This window comes from Talpa occidentalis, unplaced genomic scaffold (genome assembly GCF_014898055.3).
Source record: "Talpa occidentalis isolate TD23 unplaced genomic scaffold, MPIMG_talOcc4v2.1 talOcc4.13, whole genome shotgun sequence".
NCBI lineage: Eukaryota > Metazoa > Chordata > Mammalia > Eulipotyphla > Talpidae > Talpa > Talpa occidentalis.
The window spans coordinates 21,196,739-21,210,521 of NW_023601322.1; the positions used below are offsets into that span (position 1 = coordinate 21,196,739).

A 13,783-nucleotide genomic window follows, 5' to 3' on the forward strand; every position below is an offset into this window, starting at 1 on the left:
CTTGGCACAGTGTTTTCTAGGTTCATCCATGTTGTAGCAGGTGTCAATACTTTATTCCTTTTTTATGGCTAACTAATACTCCATTGTATGGATGTAAAATTAAAAACACATAAACTAAATGACGATCTTTCTTCACCTGTAATAAGGTTATCTTGTGTGAATTTTTCTGATGGCAAATAATCAGGTATCATACCCTTAAGAAAATATTTAAATGATAGTATTTTTCTTCAGGCTTGTATTTGCAAAGGCTCCTTCCTTACAGTCACTTTATCATCTCTGTAGGATGGTTGTTCGATCACTTTTAACACTTTATCATATTCATAAGTAGATCAAAATTCCATTGAAAGATTGGCGTATGAAACATATTTTTCCTAAATGAAGAATAAATGATACATTACATTTTCCTTGGAATAGTATATGTTTAAGATTTTTTAAATTGTGGCACATTATACACTACATAATATGCCATTTTAACCATTTTTTTTTTCATAGTCCAGTAGCATTAAGTGCATTTACATTATTTTGCTTCCCACCATCACCGCCATTCATCCACGGCACTAGGTCATCTTACAGAACTGAAACTGTATTACTGAACAATAACTCCTCATTCCCACTCTCCTATACCCTTCAACTCTGACAACCAACATTTCATTTTATGTCGTCATAGGTTTGACGGACCTAGGCATCTCATATAAGTGTATCCTTTTGTTACTGGCTTATTTCACTTAGCATAATGTCTTCAAGATTCATCCACATTGTAATAAGTGCCAGAATTTCTTTTCTTTTTAAGTCTGAACAATATCCTGTTATATGTAAAATCTGCATACCACACTTTGTTTATCCAGTTCATTCCTGGTATGGTGGTTTTCATATTATGGGTAAATGCAAGTTTACATATAGTAAAACATTGACCTTTACAAAGAATAGCAAAATGTGCTTTTGCTGTATCTTTAGCTTTAATATTTATTTCATTTGTTGTTCATGAAGTCCATCTCACTTATCTAAAAATGAAACAAAATCTCACTTCCTTTTGAAGAAAAATTTTTGCAAGCAGCTTAATAATGTAGCATTGTAGTTACATAGAATTGTCCTTAAGTTTTAATTCTAATTATTATCTTTTCTTTTAAATAAGGTTTCGTTATACTTGTTTAAAGAACTACCTTTGTATCTTTGGCGCCCTTCTGCCTCCGAGATAGCTGTGATTCGGGATTGGTTATTGAATTACAACCTGACAACTGTGAAGAATAAATTGGCCTGTGTTATTCTAGAAGGACTGAACTGGGGATTTGGTGAGCAGGTATGTGTTAAAGTCATTCCCCAGAGAATAGAGGTTCTACATAGACCAGTTTCAAAGAAATATTTTCTCAAATTAGTAACATTTTCAAGTATCATTTGGAAGGTCTGCAAATTCTTTTAGCTGTGTCAGAGTTTAGGATCTTTAATTCTGTTTTGCAGGGTGAACAGCTACTAAATGAAGATAAATTGCTCCACTTTGAAAATTCTTTCCCTTTTCCTTAGACCATTTGTGTCTGTTGCTGTCTCTGACTACTTACTGCATTTTCTCCTAATTGCCTCTCCTGCTTCTGGACCCTCTTTCTCCTGCATAATGTCTTGCTAACCACTGTGTTGGTTAAAAGCCTAAACTCTGAGTCACCCTACTATGTTCTCATCCCAACTCTTCCATTTCCAAGTTGTGTGATCTTGAGCAAGCTTCTTCTGTTCTCTAGAACTCAGTTGCTCATCTGTAAGTATTAATATTAATACTCCATAGGTTGTTAGGACATGTAAAATAAGTTAGGATAGTATTCAACAAATTAGGACAAGTAATACATTTAGGGCAGTTCTTGGCAAACATTAAGTACTCAATGGTGGTAATCTTTATTAATAAGTTTATGATTACTTGAATTTGCTACCTTTTATATCTCTCAAGGATGCCATGTCAAGTGGTCATGACTGGTAAACTTTCCTACCTCTTCACCCTAGGCCTTATTATTTAGGTCCTTGATCGGAATACTTGAACACATGAAAGGGAAAATGGGAGAGAGCCTTGTCCATCTGTCGCTCATTTTTTGGTCTGAGTGTTGATTGGTCCTTGTATCCATCTTATGAGACTGGTATGATCATGTCCAGAGTTGTACAGAGGAGGAAACTGAAGGCAGGGAGCTTTTCTCCCAGGTGTCCTCACCCACCTGCAACTGCTCATGGATTAATCTGGGTCTTCTATTTCTTGTGCTGGTGGGAGAGAGTATTGGGGGCTATTCTCCACCTTCATATCTCTTGCCCACATGCCTTTGGTCCCAGAGAACTTCAGGAAGACTTCCCTTAGAGGATCTCTTTGCCCCTTTTTTGGAGTCAGGGAAGCCATTTCTGTAAAGGAAGATTGTGTGGGAAAATCGATAGGCAACTTGAAGCTCCTAAAGGAATGTTTTACCCATGTTGTCAAACATCTTATTTATTTTCAGTGATGATAGAACAAGAAAAGGGAATGTAGATATTAATTTTTTCTCTTTAATTAATCATAATTAAGCATCTTTCTGGCTTGTGACAATACCTTGAACATAATTATAAAAGTCTTTGTAGTGATTTTACGGTACGGGGGGGATTACAGTCAAAGTTACCTCTGTGGCTGAGGTCAGGGATACTCAGCTTCAAACCTATTTAGGTACAGTATGTTTAAGTGTTCTTTAAATATTTCAGTTTTTTTTTTATTGTCATTTTCTATTTTCACTGTTAGGAAATGTGAGTTTGGAAAATTTAGCTTCTGTATCCTTTTTCACTTTTCTGCCTAATCTTTGATTCAAAGGTATTGAAATAAAATCACAATAACATATTTGTGATTGTATTTCTCTTTAAAGGATACCCTGCACCTGGATCAGGCAGTCCATACTGATGTGGCCCTGGTGATTCTTGAAGCATACCAGAAGTACCTCGCACAGAAGCCATATGCTGGGCTTCTTTCTGAGAGTATGAAACAGGTATTTCCTTCTTTCATGTAGTGAGAACAAAAATCTTTATCAATCATCAAAGTGAGGAAAGATATAGTGTTGATTCTTAAGTTTCCTAAGAACATTTCTGGCAGTTTAAGATACTGAAATTGCACTCTATGATTGAGTAAAGATTTTTCCTCAAGAAATAACCTACATTTGACCATTTTAATATTGTAGAATTTGAGTTGAGCACCACTGGTATGTTGGAGCTGGCTTGTACTGGCTCCTGGGAACTGATTTTTAAATTTTCAGGAACTTTGCAGATCAGGTCACTTAATTGTTGGTAGCTTGAAGTTGACTGTTATGGGAGTTTTTCTACTACCAAACTGGCAAGGGCTAGAAATGAACTCTTCTGCTTCAACTGGTTGTTAAACTTTATTTATCAACACACTATTCATTGAGTACCAACTTTTCTATTACTTTTCTTTTGTTTGAGCTAACCCAGATCAGGTTCAGGAGGTAACTGGCAAGTAAGCAGAAGCAGTTGTGAATGAGAAATTAATTTAGTGCTGTAGACAATGAGGACTAGTGAATAGTATGTTCCTCTTTTTTGAGGCCATTGTTGATCACCGAAGGAGACAGATGGGTGAGCTTACTGATTTAATGTATGTGTCTAATGTGGCTTAAAATATATTGTTTTAGGTTTCGTATTTGGCTACTATTGTTCGATATGGAGAGACACCTGAGACCTCCTTTAATCAGTGGGCCTGGAACTTGATCTTGAGGTTAAAACTGCACAAAAACGATTATGGACTACAGCAGAATTGTCCAACTGTTCCCTTCTCCAGCACTGTGCCTGACATGACAGAGTCACCCACATTTCATCCTCTCTTGAAGGCTGTTAAGGCGGGCATGCCCATTGGCTGTTATCTGGCCTTAGCTATGACGACTGTGGGCCACAGGTACTGTGTTTGGGCTAAACTTACTCTGGGGTTGCTAAACTTTGTAGTCTGTGCTTCTAGAATCTCAGGTTGCAGACCTTAAGTTCTGAGACCTCCAATAAACCTAACTAGGGTTAAATTATGAGCCTTGATTAATAGCTTATCAAGAGAAAATTCATACAAGACAGATTTGTATGAGAAAATCATAAAGGAGAAAAACTCCTTTATGAGGAGTTACATATGTCACCAGTGGAATGTTTATGTCAGCCGTGGATATGTTCTTTTCCTCGTAATAATGATCAAATGAAAAAATTAGTCAACTATATTGAATTTTGCTTAAAGTGATGGCTGTGCAATGCAGCTTCTCGACTAAAAGGCTTCACTTGTGCAGGGGAGAAAGCTGCTGACCGTTTCTCCTGCTTCCCTGGTGTAAACACACAGTGTCTGTATTTCTTCCACTAGAATATTTATCACACTATATTATAGTTGTCTGATTAATCTTATCAAGGATCACCTGTTAGATTAGGACTCATAAATGTTTGTCTTGTGTTACCATTTCATCTTTTGTGAAGAAGACTGTATCTGGTGCAGTAAATAACTGAATGTATGAATGGATTCTCCATTGGTTAAAAATCTTTAACGATCCCTTTTGTGTGATAAATCAATTTTATCTAACCTACCCATTTTTCTGAAACCTCTTTGACCTATGATTTTTGATTCTTGAGTTTTAAACTCACTTTACTACCTTTTTAGCTTCCTGATTTCGACATCTTGTTTCACATTAAATATATTTTCATGGGGATGCCAGTGTCCTGTCTGCTGTTCAGGCTCAGCCTCTTGGTGGGAGGTAGGAGAGATACACAACTGTTGGCCAGCTGGTCACAGGGTCTTGATAGTTTAGTGGGCAGGTAGACATAGAACAACTGTAGAACTAAACATTATAATCATGGGCTGGATGATATGGATGAAGCAGTGCTTCTCAACCTTGGCCACTGTTTAGACTTGCTTCTGTAGTAGATTCTACAAATCCCCATGCAGGGAAGAGTGTGAGAATCCTGATCTAATTGGTCTGGGTTCCATTCTCTAGATTTCGTGAATTTAGAGCTTAGCGTAGGAACCACTCAGAATCTGAATGGAAGGAATGGAAAGGAGGGAGAGATCATCAGAGCAGGATACCTTCACAGAGGAGCGAAGCTTTGGAGAGGTATCAGATGCACTGGTCCTATGCTAAGGAGCAGAGTGGTGATGCTTACCTTGTCCAGGTGATCATGGCCACTGTAGTGGAGCTTCAGCCCAAGGGCCACCCACTCGCACCCTGCAGCACACTTGCTGTAGAATAGTGTGGAGGTTTCTCTCTTCCCTCGTGGACTGCACGCTCCTCAAATGTAAGAATATTGTCTTGTCATCTTTGTATTGCCAGAACTTGTACTTACTTAGTATTTGATCTAATGAATGTGAAGAGTACCAGGTCTGAGGGGGTTAGGGAGAAACAGTCCTGCTTGAAGCCTGAGATTCATGCTGGCGAACAGGGATGATCAGGCAGTTCAGCCTTTGAAAACAAGGTAAACAGAGGATAGAATTACTGCTGGGAAGGGGAGTGATGTTATTAGGCCCTTTGGAACACACTCTTTACTTTGTTTCTAGTAATGTCTCATGACTAATGTCATTCATCACTTTCCTGGACCTCAGTTTCCTCATCTCTAAAATGGAAATAATAATAGCTTTGATGTACTTCATGAGGCTTAAGCAAGTCACAAGACATCAACATGCTTAGAACAGTGTCTGGCCTGTGGGTTCCTTGAGTGTAGTGTCTGCAAATTTAATCACTTCATTTCACTAATTTCTTGTATCCAATCTGGGACTGTAACTATTCACTGATGCTGCTTCAGTCTTCTTTAAACTTAAATGTTTGTTTAGTGCTGTTTACCGAATGTTAAATGGAAGTAAAGGTGCAGATAACTGTTTTTCTTCAGGACTGAACTCTAGTGTGAAGCTCCACCATGGTCATTTTGGATGTATCTGTACTACAACCTACTTAAAACCATCTTGTGATTGGGCTTGGGACTGGGGCACCCCGAGGGACATAAACTGTGCATGAATATGGCGTCGTAGATGGTACAGAGTACTGTAGTCAAAAAAATCACCCAGAATCTCTCACTCTAATAAAACACTGCTTCTATTTTTTTCTGCTTATTTTTAATCCACAATTTTTTCCCTTTTGTCTTTTTTAGAACTATATATATACTTTTATATGTCCTTTTTCACTTCTTAAATTATAAACACTTCCATTGTGGCATATTCTTTGTACTGTTAGTTTTATTTTCTGAAGTGATTTATCCTCCTACAGTAAAAACAGCATAACCAAATTGTAGAATTAGGAAAATGGAAGAAAAACTACTCACTTCTGCCACTCCAGAACAATGAGTATTTTGGTGTGACATCACCCCTGTGTTTTTCCCTTTTTGTCATTCTCCTTTACCAGCGGTCATAATCAGAAGTATGAAATTTTATGGTCTTCCCCCCCTAGTATCACAATGGCAGGAGTATTGTTGCATGCCACCTTGGTTGTCATAACCATTATTATTATTATTTTTAAAGATTTATTTATTTATTTATACAAGCACTGGGTACAGTCAGAAGTGCGGGAGGGTGAGAGAATTCACCAGAGCCAGAGTAGGGAGCAGAACAGGCAGACTGACGAAGTACACTGCTGAGGGGAGCAGCGTGCGGCAGGAGAGGTCTGCACGCCATGTGGGATCCTTGCCCGGCAGCTGGGGATTGAACTGGCGTTGCAGAGGCTGCGGGCAGCTTCGCAACCCAGCGCTCAATCGCTGCGCCACCGGGGGGGGGGCCCCATATCCATTATTTTTAAATGATGCTGTAATACTTCCTTTGAATATTTTTTCGAAAATGTCTGTAACTCATTTCTGCCATTGAGTTATAATTATAAATAATCCTAAAAGGTACATCATTACATCGGTCATCTGCCATATTTTTTCCCCATATTTCAGATTATTTTTTAAGGAGAGATAGTCAAAAAGTGAGTCAAGAATAATTAAATTTTTACCCCAGAGAATTTTGCCAGTTTAATACTGATGGACTGAGCTCAGTTTGAGCCTTCTGTTTGTATAATACTTGTGGAACATGCAGTCAGTGAGAGCCCCAGGGCTCGTAGAGGAAGTACTGTTTGAGAAATAAAACAGTATTATGGCAAACACTCTGGACTAAAAATTTGCAATCATGGGTTCTCATTTTGACCGTACGCTATTTGAATTTGGGCATGATACTTCACTTTTCTTAACTTTAAAAATAAAATATAGATAAACTTTAAGTTCCTTTGCATACTTTCAGAGTTCCAGTTCTGATATTTTGATGTGAAGACTGGTATGCAAAAATGTGTTGCAGGCCTCAATGTCGGGTAGCGTGGAGGCTGATAGCTCAGGGGAGGAACATCATTTAATGAACCGGCTACTGGTATGCTCATTGCCTTTTCTTTTTCCATAGCATTGAGAAGTTCTGTGCAGAAGGCATCCCACTGCTGGGAATTCTGGTCCAGATGAGGCATTTGAGAACAGTGGTCCATGTCCTGGATAAGATCCTGCCTTTGTTCTACCCTTGCCAGTATTATCTTCTGAAAAATGAGCAGTAAGTAGAGAACAGCCCAGCAAGTGCAAATGACTTTGTCTTCTGGTTTCTGAAGTGAAATATTGGAATGATTTTTCAACAGTGTATTTTTTATGAGGCACAGGCTTCCTGCCCAGTTCAGAATGCAGTTTGATGAATGGTGATTCTACTAGTAGTGCCAGTATTATTCTCAGGAAAGATATTTTCTCTTCTCATTTACTTCTACATTCCTTTAACTTCCAAATAACTACTGTTTTCATGAAACCCAGGGAACGGTGCTTCTGATACTGAGCAGCAAGTGGATTTGAATTATACCAATAGCAAAAAACACGGCGCTTTTCCTTGTTGGCAGGGTCCCAACGCAGTATTACAAACACGAGACCTAGGAGCTGCTCCTCATGTGAGACATGCTTAGCTTTGGTGAGAGGAGGGTCTGAGGGGGACAAAGGTGTAGAGGTAGTATGGGAACTACCTGTCTGAGGAGCTGGGGCAAGAGATCTGGCAAGGGCCTTGTGAGGAAGAGTTAGGGGACAGTGAGGCCTGATGTGGGGGACATGCATTCCTTCAGGGCACTTGGTTTTTCCCATGTGTGTCATCTCAAGAAGGTCTGGTGATGACAGTCCCTGGGAGAGTTTCTTTTTCTTTTTTTTTTTTAAAGATTTATTTTTATTTATTTATTTATGCATACATACATACATACATACATACATACATACATACATACATACATACAAGCACCGGGTACAGTAAGAAGCGCGGGAGGGTGAGAGAATTCACCAGAGCCAGAGCGGGGAGCAGAGCAGGCAGAAGGGCGGCAGGAGAGGTCTGCGCGCCATGTGGGACCCTCCTCCGGTGGCCGGGGAGCAGCTGGGGATCGAACCGGCACCGCAGAGGCTGCGGGCAGCTTCGCAATCCAGCGCTAAACCGCTGCGCCACCGGGGAGGCCCCCCCTGGGAGAGCTTCTTAACTCCAGATGCCCAGCCCCTCCCTAGAGAGTCTACTTGGTAGGAATGGGCTAGGGCTCAGGGACCTTTTCTTAAAAATTGGCACTCAGGCACCAAGCAAGTCTGGGACACTTGTCTTCTGGTTAGATTGGGACTTCCAGGGTGGTCAGGGTGGGTTTGCGTCCTCACTCCCTCACTAATGTGTGAGCATAGGGGGCTTCCTTAACTTTTCAGAGCCTTTGTTTTTATTTGTGTAATGGGGTAATACCTCTCCTCATAAAGGTGGGTGTGAGGATTTATATTTACACACACATACACACACACACAAAGTAAAATTCCTGAACATTTATGAATGTGTATAGACATTTGTGGTTTTTAAAAGATATTTTAAAATTAGACCAAATGGCTTATATTTTTTCCCTCTATTAAATGTTGCATCATGATGAATCTTTCTAGGCTCTTCAAATGCTTCCTCCTCTGTATCTTCCCCACTGCTTGCAGGTCTGTACTAGCTCCTAACTCTTTCTAGTGTTTTTTTTTTTTTTAATATAGAGTAACATTTATTTATTTTTTAAAACATTTATTTATTTATTTATACAAGCACTGGGTACAGTCAAAAGCGCGGGAGGGTGAGAGAATTAACCAGAGCCAGAGCGGGGAGCAGAGCAGGCAGAAGGACTGAATACACTGCTGAGGGGAGCAGCAGGCAGCAGGAGAGGTCTGCGCACCATGTGGGACCCTCCTCCGGTGGCCGGGGAGCGGCCAGGGGTCGAACTGGCTCTGCAGAGGCTGCAGGCAGCTTCGCAACCGAGCGCTCAACCGCTGCGCCACCGGGGAGGCCCCTCTTTCTAGCGTTTTATTGATGATTTTCCATCATAACTTCTCCTTCATGTGGGAGTAGGCTTTGGGGCCTGTACTGTGTCTCCTGTGACAGGAAGCACCTTTATTCACAGTAGCAACTGAGTTTTATATCCCACTGTGTCCTGCCACATCTGTGCAGTGAGGAGCAAAGCAGTCAGGACATTACCCTCAGTCACCGAAATTACCACATCCTCAGTTGCCAAATTTAAGGGCCATGAAGGAAAACAGTGGTGCTGTGAGCAAGGTTAATGGGTTTGGAGTATTCTAGGTGGCAGGGAGAGGTCAGGACATGTTCTCTGAGGAAGGAACAGTGCAGATGAGATAGGGGGGAGGGAGAGTTTGCTGGTTAGCTGTGGGGGGGGTGTTTCAGGCAGCACATCCAGCAGAAGCAAAGGCCCTGGGCGAGGAAGGAGCCTGGTGCACCCCAGGACTGAGATCACGTCCGTGACTAATTATGGTGGCACCCCCTCCCCCATATGCCACCTCGTATCAAGTTCACACCCAGTACAAGGTATAGCAGAATGGTTTGTCAACATCTGTTTTTGTTTTGGGAATAGGGAGTGTGGACAGGATAAAGAGGGCACTTTGGGGTATTTTTCCTTTAACTTTTTTTTAACTTGTATGTGTGTGTGTGGCTTGGACCCATTGGTTGCACTTCTGCAGGTTGATGGAATTCCTCTTAAACCAAACAGAGTTTTGGTTAAAAATGGGACCAGTAGTTTTCTATTTCCTCATATGTAATTGGAAATTCTGTTGACCCGTGACTGGAAGGTAAATTGTGTTGTCCTGTGTGCTTGGCAGGTTTCTGTCACACCTCCTCCTGTTCCTGCACCTGGACAGCGGCATCCCTCAGGGTGTCACTCAGCAAGTCACCCACAAGGTGGCGCAGCACCTGACTGGAGCCAGCCATGGGGACAACGTGAAGCTTCTCAACAGCATGATCCAGGTCAGGACACTAGTAAGCCCCTAGGTACGCCCTTTCCCACCTTCCAGCCAGATGCCCCTAGTGTTGGCACATGTATTTGGTCATTTCAAAGCACTTTTCAAAGTGCTTTTAGCCAAAGACATCAACAGATGCAGACTTTATAGTGGAGGTAGGTATTATATTGTTGGTGGTGTTTTAAAAATGAGAGGTTGGTTAGGAGCTTTCCCATCACCTGAGCTGTTTCTCCACAGGCTCACATATCTGTAAGCACCCAGCCCAATGAAGTGGGCCCTGTTGCCGTGTTGGAGTTCTGGGTTCAGGCTCTGATAAGCCAGCATCTTTGGTACCGAGAACAACCCATCCTCTTCCTCATGGACCACTTGTGTAAAACAGCCTTTCAGCTGATGCAGGAAGACTGTGTGCAGAAATTACTCTACCAGCAGCATAAGGTACACCTACTAGGGCATTTATCTTGTCTTCTACCTTGTAAAAACTTCCCCTCAAGTGCATTGATCTCAGTGCTACTCTGTTGCCACTGCCTTTCTTAAAGCTTTGCTTTAACATGTCTGATTCAGTAGTCATAATCCATGAGTGCAGGTCCTTGTCAAGCCAAAATAAGGACCTCCCAGGCAGCACCCTGCTTATTGCATTTGACTGTAATACTTTGCCTGGGACTGTTGCTGCAGATGGACTTATTATTGAAATCAGGTCTTTTCAGACTCTTCCACTATAGTAAGAGAATTGTGCATATTTTTAAAAACTTCATTGATAAATATTTTTTAAAAGCCTCCTCTCTCTGTTCTACATCTTCTCTCTGGTATAGAATGCTTTGGGGTACCACTCTGACCGGAGTCTCCTGTCTTCGTTGGTGAGCTGGATTGTGGCAGGCAACATCACCCCTTCCTTCGTGGAAGGCTTGGCAGCGCCCACTCAGGTAGGGGTGGTCCTTCCACTGAGGGCCACTTTCATCTTTATTACTGTTACCATCCTTACTGATACATTATAAGTAGTCTAAAATAACTCAAATTTATTTAGTGTTTACAGTATATAAGAATAATTTTATATTTAATCCTCACAATAGCCCTCTGCTGAGGTTGGGCTGTTGTGGTTCCTGTTCCACAGAGGAGGTGACCGAGGGAGCATGGAGTTAAGTGACTGGCTCAGGATCAGGCAGCTCATCATCCAACTCGTGTGCCTGCCTGACTGTGGTGCCTGCCAGTGGCATGGCAGTAGTTAAGAGTGGGCATCAGAGCCAGACCACCAGTGTTCAGTCTCTAGAGCTGTGCCATGGGCAGCTTGCTTACCAACTGCTGTTGTGGCATGAACATTCTCTCTTACTGTAGTAATCTTTCAGCAGAGTTAGACATTTTTCACTCCTCCGTTTTATCTAACTTTGTATCTGTGATGAGAAGAGAGGTTAACTTTAGAATATATGCCTGTAAATATTTGCTAAACGAGACCTATGGCAGCAAAAATGTGAACTTGTAGAAATCATCAGGACACAGGCTGTGTCCGAGCCAGCTGCTCACTCCCCTTGCTTTTGCCTGGTGCCCCCACAGGTTTGGTTTGCGTGGACAGTGCTGAACATGGAATCCATCTTTGAAGAAGACTCCCAGCTCCGAAGAGTTGTTGAAGGGGAGCTGGTTATAAATTCTGCTTTTACCCCCGACCAAGCTCTGAAGGTAAAAATAGCGATCTGTACTTGAGTGATAGAGGTGGTTTCTACTTGGATGCTGAGGGGCTCACTTGTAGCTTTGGAACCTCTGTGTTTTCTTTTGTTGTGAATGTTTGGAAAGTGCAATAACCAAATCAAACTGGAACTGTAATTGGAATGTGTACTGCCTGTTCCAGGATCATTTAACCCTGAATGTCATAACCTAAGAGTTGAAAGCCATGCTCATTGCATGGGGAGAGGGGTGGCCACTGTTTGAAAGCATTTCCAGTTTGCTCCACATGCATTGGAATCCCCTGGAGAGTTGTTAAAATCAGATTCCTGGGTCCCAGCTTCTGAGATTATGAGTTTCTGAGTTTGGCGTGTGACCAGCAATTTATTTATTTATTTATTTATTCATTCATTCATTCATTCATTCATTCATTTTTTTAAAGCAAAGATTTATTTATTTATTTATACAAGCACTGGGTACAGTCAGAAGCACGGGAGGGTGAGAGAATTCACCAGAGCCAGAGCGGAGAACAGAACAGGCAGACTGATGAAGCACACTGCTGAGGGGAGCAGCGGGCGGCAGGAGAGGTCTGCGCGCCATGTGGGACCCTCGCCCGGCGGCCGGGGATTGAACTGGCGCTGCAGAGGCTGCGGGCAGCTTCGCAGCCCAGTGCTCAACTGCCGCACCACCAGGGACGCCCAGTAATTTATTTTAAAAAACTCCCTAGTTGATCTTTAGACTCACTGGAGTGTGAGACTAGAATAAAGCTGCAGAATTCAAGAACATTCTTAGAGTTTCTGGTATAAAGTTTGCTTTTGGCTTCCAGAACATGTAAGGAATTTATCATTCTAGAAAGTCCTTTTAAAATCTAAATTTTTAAAAGATTGATAAAGTTTGACCGTGAAACGTACTTTCAGTTTTCACCATTCTACTTGCTTTTGGAATGGCATTTTACCCTTGTGCTATAGCACTTTACATGCAAAGGACTATAAAGGCATCTAAAGAAATGGAAGTTAGATGATATGAAATGCATTTCATTTCTGGAGTCTGAAATTTTCTGACAGAAGAAAAAGCTGCACCCCATGCTACTAAGGAGGTTAAAATGTAGGCTGGTGGGTTAGAAAAATAAGTTTCATATGACTCTTTTTTTGTAGTACTGAATTATAACAAAATATTCGGCGTTGCACTTGGATCACTTAGGAAGAGGAGGTCTTTGCATTTGTGTTCAGTCCGTGGTTGCTCAAAGCCCCCCCTCTTTTGTAGAAAGCCCAAGGCCAGCTGAAACTGCCCATCGTCCCGTCCCTCCAGAGACTGCTGATTTATCGCTGGGCCCACCAGGCCCTCGTCACGCCTTCTGATCACCCCCTGCTGCCTCTCATTTGGCAGAAGTTCTTCCTCCTGTATCTTCACCGCCCAGGACCGCAATATGGGTACGTACCCAGAGTGGTAGCAGTTTCTGTGATTCCTTCCTCCCTCCGCACTGCTCTGCTGCTCTATTCTTACCCTCTGCCATGAGTTAGAATCATTCTCTGACCAGGAGTCTCCCTCCCTCCCTGAGACACATTTATTAGACTAAACCTATTGGGGTTCAGGATCTCATGCAAACCTCTTACCACCTGCCATGTCCAGTGTTGTAAAGACAGTGCTTTGGAACTAGGTCAGGATTAACCTAGGTCCTTTGGAGACATAAAAGGAGAGAAACTGCTGGACTGAGGCTGCTGGTGTGACTGTCGCAGGGCGCATCCAGGGGGCTGTGGGTAGTGTAGGTGTGGACCAAAGCAGAGCTGTGACTGGTGGCCCTGGACTTGCTTGAGGGTGTCCAGCATTTCCACTGGCAGACAGGGACTCTGGCCAGCTAGAACTGCCCACTGTTACCATTACTCTGTAGCTCCAGCTC

General features: G+C 42.1%; 1 protein-coding gene across 2 annotated transcripts in view; it reads left to right on the forward strand.

Annotated features, from left to right (window-relative positions):
- The window catches only part of EPG5 (ectopic P-granules 5 autophagy tethering factor), a 100,506-nt gene that overhangs the window by 33,991 nt on the left and 52,732 nt on the right, over positions 1–13,783 (forward strand). For both annotated transcript variants that reach the window (XM_037508586.2, XM_054694067.1), the window contains exons 14-22: positions 1,133–1,297; positions 2,856–2,975; positions 3,630–3,889; positions 7,373–7,513; positions 10,099–10,243; positions 10,474–10,671; positions 11,046–11,156; positions 11,782–11,904; positions 13,150–13,316. In XM_037508586.2, the coding sequence (XP_037364483.1) occupies positions 1,133–1,297; positions 2,856–2,975; positions 3,630–3,889; positions 7,373–7,513; positions 10,099–10,243; positions 10,474–10,671; positions 11,046–11,156; positions 11,782–11,904; positions 13,150–13,316 (1,430 nt within the window). The remainder of the gene's footprint in view (positions 1–1,132; positions 1,298–2,855; positions 2,976–3,629; positions 3,890–7,372; positions 7,514–10,098; positions 10,244–10,473; positions 10,672–11,045; positions 11,157–11,781; positions 11,905–13,149; positions 13,317–13,783) is intronic.